Source organism: Engraulis encrasicolus, chromosome 8 (assembly GCF_034702125.1).
Source record: "Engraulis encrasicolus isolate BLACKSEA-1 chromosome 8, IST_EnEncr_1.0, whole genome shotgun sequence".
Classification (NCBI taxonomy): Eukaryota; Metazoa; Chordata; class Actinopteri; order Clupeiformes; family Engraulidae; genus Engraulis; species Engraulis encrasicolus.
The window spans coordinates 14,102,798-14,118,727 of record NC_085864.1 but is presented as its reverse complement, the minus strand read 5'-3'; the positions used below and the strand labels follow the sequence as shown (position 1 = coordinate 14,118,727).

Genomic DNA, 15,930 nt, shown 5'->3' with positions numbered 1-15,930 from the left:
AAAGTTCCAGCATCTTCACTTTAAATGAATACAAAATCCAACGAACCTCTGCATCACGATTATGAGCCTACAGTGTCTGATAAAGGGCAGATTTATGACACACTGCACTCAAAATGACTCTACACATACATAGGAAGCAAATAGCACCGTAAATCTGTAGTTAAGTCAAGCTAAACTCAAGGTAACTTAGCTGGAAATGAGTAGACAAAAAACGATCTCTAAAACTTCTATCTATCATCTCACACATCACATACACAGGGGGGGAAAAGACTAGATATTTCACATTTCATCAGGATTACTTACATTTTGGTCATTTACGCACATAAGATAAAGGAAACTTCAGCAGGACTTCAACAGCAAGCGGCATCGACTCAACTAAAGGACTTACTCGTGCCCAGGAACATGAATAATCTACCTGCCACTCACTGTGCACGCTCATGAATATTAATGAGAAACACGGCAAGGAAACATGCACAAAACCCTGGCCTTTCCAACACGAGCTGTTCAGTGAAAGCGAGTTCGATAGAAAAAAAAAGTCTTTGCAGATTAATGTACCTAGCCTGCTACACTGGACTAAAAAGTTACGTAACTGTGCAGTTAGCCTAATCAAAAAGAGGCACTGGCGATGAAAAGCCGAGAAACTTAATGTAATTCACACAATTTTTTGTGAATGTAGCCCCTTAATGCGCGCCGTACCTCCAGTGGCACGCTGTAATAGTCATTGAAATGTAACTACCATAGCACTACAATACTATGACACAACACAGGCCCTTAAGCAATGCACCACGACTTGGTCATTACCATACTGGTAACAACACATGTATAAAGCCGCATCTTAAGGGGTTAAACCAGCTCTTGAACTTGTCTAGAACTGAACACACGGCTAAAAATGGGAATTGTTGTTGCTTTGGAGAGCATGCCTACCTACGAATAGACCAAGTAGTTGTATTAGCCTACGCGAGAGACCGGAATGATATTCGACTGTACACCTACATCGAATTGCAAACTTAAGATGTTGACAAAATAATAATGAAACCAGTTCATTACCTTTACAGAAGTCCAAAACGTGAACAGTCCATGACCATGTGCAGCGACTTCTCCTCTGCTGGCTGCGCCGGAAATGCAGTTGTCATTGAAACAGCTTCCTCTCAATGAATAAAATCAAAGTTCTTAAGATACGATTCTAGTAAAATCTACTACTTACACCATATCATTGACTTAATTCATTTAAACCAAGTAATACATACTCTGGTATTCAGAGCAAATTTTATTTGCTCAAAAGTGTGTAAAATGTAGTGAATTATTGCTGGAAAATGATTAATTTTACTCAATTCCATTCAAAAATGCACAAACCCATTTTTTCAGGGTTTTATCTTTCTATCATAAATGCTTAAATATTAATGAACTGCAGTCTCTCTTTTTACAGTGTAGATAGCCAGGAATTGTCCTAAGAGGTGCAATATGGGCTAATATATAAAGTAATTTTAGAATTTTTAGAATTGTGGATGTTCATTCACAAATGACACCTTTTCCACACTTACCAACACCATTTAAATATTCATTATGATTAGGAATAGTTCACTTTTCATACAAGAGGAATGATCTTCTCCATGTCTACCATTTTCCCCCCCAGACAGATTTTTTTTACTGTGTGTAATTTACAGTGCTTTAGTCAGAAAATAATAGTGTTAACTTACTTACTTACTTACTTACGCCTATCGCCCAACTTTGGGCATAGGCCACGAACAAGTGCTCTCCAGTCATTTCGATCCTGGGCCATCTTTTCCAGTTGTCCCCATGTATAGCCAGACCTCTTCACATCCACATCTAGGTCGCGACGCCAGCTGTTTCTTGGCCTTCCCCTCTTCCTTATAATAGTGTTAACACTGCGGAAAAAAAGATCATACCATATCTTTCCAATCATATATGAATCAGACCTTAGTTAACGGTGCAATCGGAATTACTGAACATATGTTTCCATTATTACTGTTTTCCGCAGTGTTAACACATGATTTATTAACATTTGGATATCACACCCTTAACTAACCCCTGATGTACCACATTTACTTCATAGTGAGTCATTCATCATTATGTGTCGACTACTAATGGACTAGACATTTCTGCATGCATGAATCACATGTTTATTCACTATTAATCAGTCATTACTTCAGACATTATTCCATCATTACTCATGTAACCTTATTGTAAAGTGTTACCGAACACCTGACCTGACACAAGCATTTTCACTACTAAAGCGAATGTTTCTTATCACTCCGCAGGGGGTCCGGTCTTTTGTCACTCTAATCAGCTGCTGTGATAGACAACACTTGTTGTCTAGGCTACCTGTTGCCTAGCGGTGTTCCACAACGCCAGTTGTGGCTAGTAGCTAGTTCCTTGAGTGAACACCCCCTGCGGCAGGGCAGGTGCTCGTGTTCGCCAGATGCTTGTCGGAACCACAGCGGTAGCAGGAACGCGATGATGGTGCACCCTGGGCAGCAGCAGTGGGGCAAAGTTGGCGGGAACGTTCGTCACCCTCAGTGGTATGCCCAGCGTGAACTGGGGCGTCAGGAGCGACGGCGTTGGCCTGGAAGACAGTCGCCTCAATTTGAGTGGCGACTGTGGTGGCTGAATCCAGTGTCAATTTCTCCTTTCCTCCCGTCTCCTCCAGCATCAAACGCTCGCGTATACGCGGACTGGAAACATGCTCCACCAACTGGTCCCTTAACATTTCCTCCTCATTCGCCCCTAACTCGCAGGTGGATGCTAGCTCCCTAAGCGCAGCGATGTATTGCAATATCGCAATATCGCATTCCGCTTTGGATTAGAATTTTGCTTTTAAGGCTTCTTCCATCGGGGCACCTTGGTCGGGTAGGCTGTAGAATAATCTCTGGCCCTCAGCTCCCAGACAGTGTAGCAGCAGCGCCTTTTTCCTTGGCTTCGGCCATTTGTCGCCTTGAACGTCCGCAACTAGCATAAAGTTCTGGAACATTCGTTCCCATGTGGTCAGTGAAACTGACGGCTCACCCGGGCACGGCAGGAAAGGTGGAGGGAACGGCGTTGACGCAAAAGCCATCTTCCAGCAAAAAAAAATCTGAATCCTCGTCGCCAATGTTGTGTTTTGATGGGTATGAAGGAAGAGGCGTTATGTATAAAATATAAAACTTTACTTAAATAATCGCAAAGTTATAGAACAGTCTACAGTAAGTAAGCAAGTAAGGTCCATGACCAGTATCTGTAGAGTAGAGTCTTCTTCTGACCCTCAATGTCACTGTACAGTCCTTTTGGTGCCGCGTATGCCATCTAGTGGCACTTGAGGACACAACACCAACTGTAACGCAACAACAGCTGACAAGAGTAGAGCATTTCAAAACACATTTTTTTTCATGCGTGCAGGCAAGGTTTTCCATTTAAAAATTTGAACCAGATTTGTACTGATTTCATACTGATGGTATTGTCAGAAAATCAGGATTCCTGCACTTCTTGTTTTCCACTTCAAGCACTGTTTCCCTCCATAGGATTATTATAGGGTTAATGTTTGGAGACTGTCTAGGCCAGTGTTTCTCAACAGGGGTGTCGAGGCAACCTGGGGTGCCGCGGAAACGTGGCTGATAAATAAATTATGTAATATACATATTTGTCTAAATTGATAAGTTAATGCTAGTCAGCGGAATCTTTCATCTGCCATTTATGGACAATTAAGTAAATATAGGTCACCCCAGTCAGCTGAAACTTCGAACATAGGTCATGTGAAGTCTCCAAATGTGTTACTTTTCTAAGCTTGTGTGGTATCGGATGCGATGCCATATTACGGCTTGTTGGTTTGGGGTGCCTTGAAATTTGTCCTGAATTGAAAGGGTGCCTCGCCTAAAAAAAGGTTGAGAAACACTGCTCTAGGCCACTTCATAATGGGTTAATGGGCTTCATCTTGAGCCACTTCTTCGTTGCTTTGGCTATATTGTGTGGGTGAAAGACGTGATTACACCACTTTTTTGTGTTCCTATGATTTGCTTTTGTAGGAAAGGTTAAAAATTGAAAATAGACTCACAACATAATTCAATAATAACATGATCTTTTTAGACACCAAGCATAATTAAGTTTGATCTAATCAATTTTAATAAAATAATGAGGGTATAAAGGTAAAAAATGTCAAGTAAAGTAACAGTAAAAACATGAACCACAAATTTCAACCTGATCAAAACAGGTAAAATTCTCGACACAACCACTTTCGGCATAATTCTACATTTGTCTTGTCCTTGACATCCTTTGACAGCTCTTTGGTCTTGGGCTCTAAGGGAGATTCACACCTCACGTAACTAGCGTAACCTCACTCATACCTCACTGGCGTTGATGGGGTGCGCCCAAAATGACGTCACACCCCCCTCCACAGGCGGGCGAGGTCGTACACCCCACATTTTTTGTAACTTGGCGCGCGTCTACCAGCAGGATAGGCAGACAGAGCAGGAGATGTAGCCTACAGTTGCCCATAGGAGAGATACAACTACTGGACTACAGAAGGGACCCTGCATCATTTGAGGATAATATGTCTTGGAGAGATATTTTATCTTCCCCCTTAAATTTTGTTCAGTGAAACAATTGTTTACTTTGTTCAGTAAAGCACGTTGTGTTTGGTGATCTATTTATACATTCTGCAGCCATGCTCTCACATGGTCTTGGAATGGATGTTTCCAATGGATGTTTCATTGTCATAAGGCATTGGTCAGACGATCGGTAGTCCTATAGCAGCCGTGTTTGGCTTTCTGTTTTTATACTTCTCTAGAACTACCGCTGGGAGTGTTCTCGCATATTCTGCCGTTTCTCTCATGAACAGCAGAGGGCACACTTCCGAAAATCCAAGCAAAAGCCTGTAAATGGCGCAAGTTTTTTGAGTTTTGACTATGAATGGTCAGTCGCATTTTAATGGTTCTCAAGCCAAATGGCGGGAGGTACGCACGTTAAGTATGCCGAGCCCTTAAGGCGCCTACAAAAAAGGGTGCTGAATGCCTGAGCCCTTTTTAAGAAAAGCTGCCTTCAGCCTATAAAAACCTAAATATCTCTGCTTCTGAAGCACATAACAATTTGCACTAAGTTGCATTTAAACGCTAACACCCTCATCTTTCATTAAAATGTGTTCATTCATCTCAAAATCTTAGTTGTCTTAAATCTCATGAGCCTGAATGTTGCGTAATGCTGGTCCAGGCGCCAGGGCCAATGTTGCACAACGCAACATCAGGCATCAATGGGTTAATACAGAGTGCCAAGGCTCTTCTGAAAGGGCTGTGGCGTTATGACACATCTGTCACCTGCCTCAGTCAGCGTCTCTATGGCTCCGTTCCACTTCTTCAGTTTAAAAACTCACCTGCGTGTTCCGGCTACTTCTCTCAACCGAACTTGCTACCATGATGGGAAGTTCTGGATCTTTGTGTCCCCATCATCATTCCATCTCCGCTCCCATTGTTGGTCTGCTAACCACTCCACCACACCATAGGCTACAGCTCCACATCACCTATGGACTTAACCCTCCACCTCTGTCTACTTTTTGTTGTATGTTTGTTGAGTCTTTGTATGTCCTCGCGTTCACCATGTGTTTTGTTTTTTTATGCAAAGCGTCTTTGAGTGTCATGAAAAGCGCTATATAAAACCTTTGTATTATTATTATTATTATTATTATTATTATTATTATTATTATGATGATGTTATAGATGGAGATGGCACATAAACATGCATGAGAAAATAATAAGGTCATTCATTTAGACTTTCAATAGATGCTGGGCAGTCACACACACGTGTGTGCGTTCAAGAGTACACACACACACACACACACACATTAGAGTGGGTTAGAGCTTTATTTGTTAATGTACAATCACCACAGAAGTGCCAGACAACGACTGAAGAGCTGTGTGTGTGTGCGCGCGTGAGTATGTGTGTGTCAGTCAATGTGAACGTGTGATCATACACACATCCAAAGTTGCGTGTGTGTGTGTGTGTGTGTGTCAGCTCCTCAGAACATCAGTGTCCCAATGATATTTACAAACAGTTTCTGATACAATATTTAAATAGCTATTTATTTAATCTGGATCATAAAAAAAACAATCTAAACACAGACATCACCCTCCGACAGGGCAAACACACACACACACACTCGTAACATACAGTATTAACACTCAGGACAGTGGTGTGACAGGTGTGTGTGTGTGTGTGTGTGTGTGTGTGTGTGTGTGTGTGTGTGTGTGTGTGTGTGTGTGTGTGGTGTCAGAGAGCAGGAGTGTTCCTCCGTAGCTGTCTCTCACTGTCAGCAGATCAGTGTGTGTCAGATCCAACAGTCATGTTATTAGTTAATTTGCACAGTGTGTGTGTGTGCGCGTGTGTGCGTGTGTGTTTTAAGTTGTGCTTAATGTCCTCCTAAAATAGTCCCAGGAGAATAAACACTGATATCGGACTGCACTGCAGTGTGTGTGTGTGTGTGTGCATGTGTGCGTGCGTGCGTGTTGGGTAGTTGCTATTACTTTCACATTACAGAAACAGTGGCATAAAAGAAGAAATTGCCTTTTCAGTGCATATACCCCTCACTCACATATTATAATAAATAACTAAAAAAATATAAAAATGCTCTAAATGATACACGCAGAAGGAAATACTTGTATGATATGGTGTGTGTGTGTGTGTGTGTGTGTGTGTGTGTGTGTGTGTGTGTTCTAGACTAGAGGAGGTTGGCTTTGAGAGAGTTGAGTTTGTGTGTGTGCGCGCGTGTGTGTGTGTGTGTGTGTTCTAGAACATGTTGGCTTTGAGAGCGTTGGGTTTCCGCTGGAACGTGGAGAGCACCCCGGCAAATGGCCCCGCCCCTAACCCTTGCCCCGCCCCCAATCCCGACCCAACCCCTCCCCCCCCCCCCCCACCCCACACCTTCAGCAGCTCCTGGCTCTGGGAGTGAGGGGAGGAGCTCATGGGGTTGTGGGAGGGGCTTATGTTGCTGTGGGAGGGACTTATGCTGATGGTGTGGACAGGGCTGAGAGGTGGCCAGGTGGAGGAGATGGAAGAGGCGGGCTTTAGGACCTGGGAGAGTGACTGGGCGGTGCCGGAGGTGGGGCCTGGGCCTGGTGGAGGGCTGAGGCTCAGGCTACTGCTGCCCCCGCCTGGCAGAGAGGCGGTACTGTCGGGAGGGGTGGGGCTGCAGCAGGACTCCTTTGACTCGTCGTCATCGGAGGAGGAGGGGCCGCCGCGGGTGTCCGAGCTGGACACGCCCTTTTTGGTGCCGTTGGCTCCGCCTCCAGAGGCCTTGGAGTTGGCGGCTCGCTCCTGCTTCCGGAACTTTGCCCTTCTGTTCTGGAACCACACCTGGAGATGGAGGGATGAGGAGAGGGGGGGAGAGGAGAGGAGAGAGGTGGAGACAGAGGGATGGAGAGAGGTGGAGAGGGGAGGAGATGGGTGGAGAGAGAGAGAGATGAGGAGGAGTAGAGAGAGAGGTAGAGATGGGGATGGAGGAGAGAGGTGGAGGGAAGGAGATGAGAGAGAGAGAGATGGAGAGTTGATGTAGAGAGCATACAGAATATTAAGAGAGAGAAATGTATTGCACTGTGGTATATCATCACATGCTACAACCAAGTCAGTAAACACATTTGTTCAGTGAGATACAAAATTCTATATGAAATCCTACAAATGTGTGTGTGTGTGTGTCTGTCTGTCTGTCTGTTTGTCTGTGTGTATGTGTGTGTGTGTGTGTGTGTGTGTGTGTGTGTGTAGGACCATTACATAGGTTGGGGAGACGGGGGTGCTGAGTCACCAGGCCCCACCCATCATATCACCCCATTGGCTGAAACCAACCATGGGTAAGACATTGTTTAGTTGGTTGCAAACCTTATAGTCATTTCTAAAATGTCTGATTTTGGGTGATAACTGCCATTGCCCAGTCTCATAACTTTTTTCTTTTTTTTTTTACATATTAATGTCCTATAAACGTCCTCTCTCTCTCTCTCTCTCTCTCTCTCTCTCTCTCTCTCTCTCGCTGTGTGTGTGTGTGTGTGTGTGTGTGTGTGTGTGTGTGTGTGTGTGTGTGTGTGTGTGTGTGTGTGTGTGTGTGTGTCAGTGTGGGTGCGTGCGCCTTGCCTTGTGTGCCGTGCCTTGTCTCCGTGCAGTAGGGCCTATGTGTGCCGGTTATTTTGTTGTTATTATTATAGTTTTAAGGGTTTTAGGAGGTTGTTTTTTGTTATTAAATCCTACCTGTACACGAGCTTCGGTGAGGTCGATCTTGAGCGCGAGCTCTTCGCGCGTGTAGATGTCGGGATAGTGCGTCTCGGCGAACACGCGCTCCAATTCCTTTAGCTGGGAGCTCGTGAAGGTCGTCCGAATGCGCCGCTGCTTCCTCTTCTCGTTCAGACCGGAGGGGTCCGAGAAAAACTTGTATGGCACTGCGGGACACACACACACATGCATACACGTCCTTATTTTAAATCCATAGATAGCTTACATTAAATGAACGTCACAGCCAGTTAATTGTCTACATCCTCACATTACCTTCGTGAAATAATAAGCACGCACATAAATTATAGGCCTAAATATGAAATAAATGCACAGCTTGCAAAATAATTGATTTCACATAAATAGGCCTAGATGTGAAATAACGTCCAAAATCACCCATTTCACCTCGTATAAAATTAATCGGTAGGCCTAACAAAAGCATGATTCCATCAGAATTATACATTTACCTGCCCAAGTTCACCAGAAGAAAAACATTGGCCCTATCCGAACGTGAAAAATTCTAAAATGAAATCGGCCAACAATTATTTGCACAATTCAAACCACTATAACACTAGTTAGCTTAACATTAAGATAGCCGTCCACATCTAATTAATAGATCTAATGATTATTATTATTATTATTAATCTATTATTATTACTATTACTATTATTATTATTATTATTATTATTATTATTATTATCATTATTAGCCTATTATTATTATTATTATTATTATTATTATTATTATTATTATTATTATTATTCAATTCAAATTATGGAATAGGCCAATCGTTTACAAAATAAGTTTTTAATAAAAGAATAGACAATCAATTGTGCTGGTCAATCAAAAATGATGGTGGAAAAATAAGCAATTCTTATAAAGTAAATTGTTTGATATAAGTCTGCTTTACTCTGTATTTACATTAATGATGAAATTGATCAATGCATTAATGCATTATTAATTGTGCAAATGCTGTTGTCGGTAGGCTAATTATTTGAATAGCCTAATTGTATTATAGCCTATTGTAGCTATTTCTCCAAAACGACTTATCGCAGTGCGAATCTGAATGACAGATAATGTGTGTGTGTCCTGGAGCAAAGTCAAACTGCATAAGAGTACACGACCATCACTTTCTCACTAACCCCAGGACCCACTAGGATCCGATTCCAATTATAGGAGCCGATATTGCAATCAGGAGGCAATATTGCAATTGTCCACCACAACACATATCCAATAGCCTTATTCAATTTCGGACCAAAACGCCAATGTAGGCTATAAAACATTAGATTCGCACTCTCTCCTTACATCAGTTTTTTTTTTCAGAGCCAGAGCAAAACACGCAGGGAACATTATGGCACATGCGACCGGGTTCCACAGAGTTCGTTTAGATAGGCTATCCTTCGCGGGGTCTGTGGGATGCCACTGTACCTGTACAATATGGAGGAGTGTGTGTGTGCCTATAGGTACCTGTGGAGTACGGCGTGGGCTGGTGGTCGCGGAGTGCGCCTAGCGTGCAGCTGGCGGAGGTGAGAGGGGCGCACGCGGGGTTGGGCGCGAAGCTGGTCCGTATGGGGTTGCCGTACTGAAAGCCGTTGGCCTGGCTGCACGAGCTAAAGTCCGCGTAGGCAGCCGAGGCCTCCATGGCGGCCATGCACGAGTCGTAGGTGTTGAGGTACGAGTAGTCCATCTTATACATCACAGCACAACCGGGTGGCGGGAACCACGAGCTCCGAACGGGAGAGACGGGAGAGGCGCGCGCCGCTCTCTCACTGGGGTATCCGCTACCCACCCACGCGCTGTTCTGTTCTCCTCTGTCTCTTCTCGTCACTCACGGGCACCTGCTCACTCCCACGGGGTCAGCTGGGCTCGGTCAGAATCCGGTCAGAATCAGGAGCGTGCGCACCGGTGCGTGGTTCACTGGCACGCGGATCTCCAACTACGCTCCGAGTGACCAAAAAAGCAGACTCGCGTCCTCTCAGCTTCCTTCCTTACCAGGTTCTCCTCGCGCTGTGGTGATTTGCTGCCTCGATGCTGATGCTGTCCCTGTGCGCGTGTGTCCGTTTGGCGGCTCTCTCTCCACTGCCTATGTTTGCCGGTGCTGCGCTGCTCGCGGGGTGTTTATAATAAAGTCGGTAGTCCGCGAGACAATGGCGAGGCGGTGGTCTGTTTGCATGACAATGCCTCCGTGCCCCGAGCTGCGCCTCCCACTTCTCGTGCATTACTGATGCCCCTTAACCCTTTCCGCCCGCGAGGAGCCCAGTATGTGGCCGTGCGCAGCATCCTCGCGCATGAGGACAGAGCGAGCTCAGACCTGTCGCCAAAAATCAGAATACTGACTGGCTTACAATCGCACATACTCTTTACTTACAGTTAACCTGTTTAGGACATCAATACACTCTGTGTGTGTGTGTGTGTGTGTGTGTGTGTGTGTGTGTGTGTGTGTGTGTGTGTGTGTGTGTGTGTGTGTGTGTGTGTGTGTGTGTGTGTGTGAGAGAGAGAGACAGTGGTAAACGCACAGATGGATGGAGAGTGTGTGTGTGGGTGTGTGTACTATGTGAGGAAGAGAGGGCACGGTGTGAAAAGAGTGTGTGTGAGATAGAAGGAAAAGTGTCTTCCATATTAATAGTTGTGCGTCTTCTGGGTCACTGAGGCCCTCTCTTGCTAGTTTGCCACTCGGGGCTCAAACCTATGACCTACCCGCCAACTAGTGTTGCCACCTGTCCCAATTGTCCTCGTTTTTAATGGTATGTTCAGAGAAAAGAAATGCACTTTCCTGGACACTGAATGAAGTATACCATTCCTTACAAGCAAAAAGGGCAATTAGTTTGAAATTAAATCGCTTCTTTTTTGTCAGACAGGGGGCCACCCTGCGGTCAGCGCTCCAGTTTGGGTATGGGAAGGTCCAGAGTGGTAGCTCAGTGCTACCAATTTGAGGTTCTGGGAGAGGGGTTCACCAACATTTTACGACAAACTGCAGGTTGTTATCCGCTACGTGTGTGTGTGTGTGTGTGTGTGTGTGTGTGTGTGTGTGTGTGTGTGTGTGTGTGTGTGTGTGTGTGTGTGTGTGTGTGTGTGTGTGTGTGTGTGCTGTGTGTGTGTGTGAGAGACAGAGAGAGCGAGAGCAGGGTGCTCAGTGATGTGCGCCCCACATTAATAGGCCTCTAAACTGATTACAGCTGATGATGAATGGGATGGCGCATGCTTGGTTGAGTGTGTGTGTGTATGTGAACGTGTGTGTGTGTGTGTGTGTGTGTATGTTACTGCTCTACGTCCCGGTCATCATGGCACATAATGTTGGAGATTAAGTTTTGTGTGTGTGTTGGCAACGTGTGTACAAGGGTGTGTATGACGTAACATATGAGGCCGGTGTATGTGCATGCATGACATGGGTCTGTGGGAGGGTGAAGAGAGGTTATATGTCTGTGCTTCATAGTGTGTGTGTGTGTGTAAGAACAGGGTGCTTCGTACTGTGTGTGTGTGAGGGAGAGAGAGAGAGTGTGTGTGTAAGAGATAAAGAGAGAGCAGGGTGCTCAGTGATGTGTGTGTGTGTGTGTGTGTGTGTGAGAGAGAGAGAGTGGTGCTCAGTGATGTGTGTGTGTGTGTGAGAGAGAGAGAGAGAGCAGGGTGCTCAGTGTGTGTGTGTGTGTGTGTGTGTGTATGTGCGTGCGTGCGTGTGTGTTCTCAGTAGTGTAGCCAAGTGCTTGTCAGCGGCTCCTGATGCAGTGTGATGTGGAATCTATCCTAACCAATTTACAAAAGGTGTGTGTGTGTGTGTGTGTGTGTGTGTGTGTGTGTGTGTGTGTGTGTGTGTGTGTGTGTGTGTGTGTGTGTGTGTGTGTGTGTGTGTGTGTGTGTGAGAGAGAGAGAGAGATAGAATGTTGAAATCTGTGTGTGCGTGTGTGTATGTGTGTGTGTGTGTGAGAGTGAGAGAGAGAGAGAGATGAAATCCATTCCACATCAGTTAAATGTCTTCAGGTGGCTCTGAAACTGATACCATCAGCTGCTAATAGGCCCAAGCACTGCCAAAGTGTGTGTGTGTGTGTGTGTGTGTGTGTGGGTGTGTGTGTGTGTGTGTGTGTGTGTGTGTGTGTGTGTGTGTGTGTGTGTGTGTGTGTGTGTGTGTGTGTGTGTGTGTGTGTGTGTGTGTGTGTGTGTGTGTGTGTGTGAGAGAGAGAGAGAGAGAGAGTGTGTGTGTGTGTGTGTCATGGCTGGACTGGCCATAAGACATGCAGGGCATTTGCTGATGATGATTTTGACCTGTGCTCTATGTAGTGGTATCAGTCCACATGGCGCCACTGCTGTCCGAGTCAGATTTAAACATTCATTTATACCTCGTAATAGAAAATGTTGTCACAGGATTCATCGCCTCTTTCAATGTCTGTCGGACCACCAGAAAATGCCTGCCTGGCCCGAGTTTTTGGCCCTCTTTAGCCCTGGTGTGTTTGTGTGTCTGAAGAATGGCCGTCTGGTGTCCTATCCTCTCATACACCCTTCACCTGTGTGTGTGTGTGTGTGTGTGTGTGTGTGTGTGTGTGTGTGTGTGTGTGTGTGTGTGTGTGTGTGTGTGTGTGTGTGTGTGTGTGTGTGTGTGTGTGTGTGTCCATCTCTGGGGGACATAACAGGAACAGCTGCTCCGCCACCAGCCCCTCCGTGTGCGTAACCAGGTTAGCCAGGCACGAGCCCCAGGCGCTATTGTCACGCTTCACGCGGTAATGTGAGGCGGAACACACACACACACACACACACACAGAGAGAGAGAGAGAGAGAGAGGGAGAGAGAGAGAGAGAGAGAGAGAGAGAGAGAGAGAGAGAGAGAGAGAGAGAGAGAGAGAGAGAGAGAGAGAGAGAGAGAGAGAGAGAGACTCCATCCATCAACACAAATGTCATGTGCACGCGGCAACAGCATGTTAACTGTTCTGACTGGGTGGCGCTGTTTAAGCGACACACACACACACACACACACACACACACACACACACACACACACACACACACACACACACACACACACACGGCAACAAGTGTTTCATACACCCAGGGAAGCTCCGAGGGCTTCGACACATTTCAAACACACGGTGCATTAATCACCCTCGTGACCTTACAACACCAATCCTCTCGCGCGCTGTGGCTCGCAGTAGAACTTTCAGTACAAACGAATTGAGGGCGCACGGCGAGTTTCAAGTGGAAACCGGGACCAGGGCCCCGTTTAGAAGGAGAAACACTCCCTCCCCGTTTCGAAGGAGAAACATCCTCCCGATGTGCTGTAGCAAACCTAATGACGAGATGCCGTTATCATGTGGTTTATTATTATCGTTCTGCTTTTCCTTTCTTAAACGGCAACCATCATTATTCCTTGAGCTGTTGCGCACGACACTGACAGTGCCTAATCACTTCCCGTCGTGATTTATTATGGATGAACAGAAAAGACAATAATATTGGACTACATGGTGGCCAAAATATGGAGGAATATAACGAATTTGGTTAGGGAATGGATATTGTAACGAATAACTGCTAACAATCTCCCGTGCTGCACATTTAGGCAGTGCCATGCGCACTGGAGTCTGTTACGAGCTCATGTGTCAGTGCATTTCCCCTTGCTATTATAATTTACCACATAATTACTTGAAAGTGATGATGAAATGTCATATGTTCCAAATATGTTTATAATAATCTTGTTCGATCTGCTTATCACTATAATTATAATTAGGCCTATAATTAGGCTACTTTACGCGTTCTCACCCAGCGTTCTTTAATCACTCGGGCATGGGGAAGCATGTCTTCACTCGGATATAAAAAAGGGACTTTACTATTTTCGTTTCCTGTTCGTTTCTTTCGTTGATGAACTATGTATTTTGAATATAAATACGAAAATAGACTAGAACCTCTGTACTCATGAGGTCGGGTCTCTAAAGGGTTGTGATTAAATGAATTGATCACATCACGCCAATCATCAGCACCTGCAGACAGGAATAAAATAACAAAGATGAACAACAATAGACCTATAAAACAATAACATCAAAGTAATTTGCATACAAATAAAGTAAAATACGAAAGTGGCAGAAACAAAGATTTTCTCGTAAGTTGTTAAAATGTTAATTCTAAAGAATGAGTCTGATCAGATATTTCAACACCGAACAAAAACAAGAGTAATAAATAAAAATAACCAGGCCTACTACCATATAATAATAATAATAATAATAATAATAATAATAATAATAATAATAATAATAATAATAATAATAATAATACTGTCATTAAAAAGAACACCAATAATATAGGCCTAGGCCTAGCATTTTTTGTTTGTGAAATCATTGTGATGCAAGGTCATTTTCTTTACTGCATGTGTGTCTGTATGCACGTGCTGCTGTGTGAGAGATGATTTTCTCCAGAGTTGAATGTGTGTGCGTGTGTGAGTTGAATATTCTCGAGAGCATTTTTTTCATTATATTGCTGAAATAGCACGTTACTGGTGCTGTTATTTTCTGTCACCACACTTTTCCTCAGTGCAAACGAGGGAACTAACTTAAGACTGGAGTTTCTGGGGCGACACCCGCTCTGTCTCACTATTGCAAGGAGGCCGTTACAAGTGTCAAAATGGCACTCTACTGACAGGTTGGGGTAGGAACCTGAGCAGCCTATTGCTGTTATTTGGGCTCTCTCTCTCACACACACACACACACACACACACACACACACACACACACACACACACACACACACACACACACACACACGTGCGCACACAGGTGAGGAGACAGGTGAGTAGAGCGCGGGGATGTGGATGGGCACCTGCCATGCGCTTGCGACGCACCAAATACAGATAATAACTACAGAAAGCTGCTGTTGACGCTGGCGCATGGGGTGACTGGCATTGTTAACTATTAATTTGTTGGTGAAGATTCACCTTTCCTTGTGTGTGTGTGTGTGTGTGTGTGTGTGTGTGTGTGTGTGTGTGTGTGTGTGTGTGTGTGTGTGTGTGTGTGTGTGTGTGTGTGTGAGAGAGAGAGAGAGAGAGAGAGAGAGAGAGAGAGAGAGAGAGAGAGAGAGAGAGAGAGAGAGAGCGAGAGGGAGAGAGGGCCACCCTCGAACTTTCCCCCATGGAAGATTGTCGCCGTCTGATCCGAATCAGATCGTTCATCTTCCATCTCTCTATCACACTCCCCACCCCTCTCCATCACCCTATCACCCCCACCCCACCACCACCACCCCTCTCCATCACCAGCCCAAGACGCTTGCGGTCTCATCAATCTTCCCGCCGCCTCATTAAGCCAAGCATTAAGCCAATCTGCATGCGCTAGCCATCGGTCATCCCGCCCCGACCACCTATCTGGGAGACGCGTGTAGGCTCGGGACCCCGTTTGGAAGATTTGACCCATCGGATAAAATGAATGCCAGTGACACCACGCACTCGATGGTAAAGATAGAACTTGATTTATTTATTAGAGCAAGAGAGGGGGGGGGGCACTTCTGCCTTGGCTGCTGCATGCTCTCTAACGTGGACTGCCCTCCTCGGATGCTGGTCTCGAGGCATTCTCTGTAGCTGTCAATCACAGCTCCGGGAGGTGCCCCCCGCCACGCTCCCCTCTGGCCCGTGTTGACACAGGGCTCGCGGAATGAGAAAGGCGTTTATGAATGTAACTGTTTCCGCTAATGGCCCAATGAATTTCAAAACGGGCCAGCTAAACCGGGGCCCTTTCAA

The 15,930-nt window shown here is 45.3% G+C and overlaps 1 protein-coding gene across 1 annotated transcript; it reads right to left on the bottom strand.

Annotated features, from left to right (window-relative positions):
- Positions 1-6,765: 6,765 nt before the first annotated feature.
- Positions 6,766-9,928, bottom strand: phox2a (paired like homeobox 2A). Its single transcript, XM_063204323.1, has 3 exons — positions 9,700-9,928; positions 8,215-8,402; positions 6,766-7,332 (listed from the first exon to the last, which is right to left on the bottom strand). The coding sequence occupies exons 1-3, from the start codon at positions 9,926-9,928 to the stop codon at positions 6,766-6,768; spliced, it is 984 nt and encodes a 327-aa protein (XP_063060393.1).
- Between the last annotated feature and the right edge of the window lie 6,002 nt (positions 9,929-15,930).

What these genes read in the sequence shown, in the direction of transcription:
- phox2a (XM_063204323.1), bottom strand. Translation starts at nt 9,928, where the DNA reads ATGTATAAGATGGACTACTCGTACCTCAACACCTACGACTCGTGCATG. An exon ending in GCCCACGCCGTACTCCACAG is followed by an intron (nt 8,403 to 9,699) that starts GTACCTATAGGC and finishes TGTGTCCCGCAG; the next exon opens with TGCCATACAAGTTTTTCTCG. An exon ending in TCACCGAAGCTCGTGTACAG is followed by an intron (nt 7,333 to 8,214) that starts GTAGGATTTAAT and finishes CTCCATCTCCAG; the next exon opens with GTGTGGTTCCAGAACAGAAG.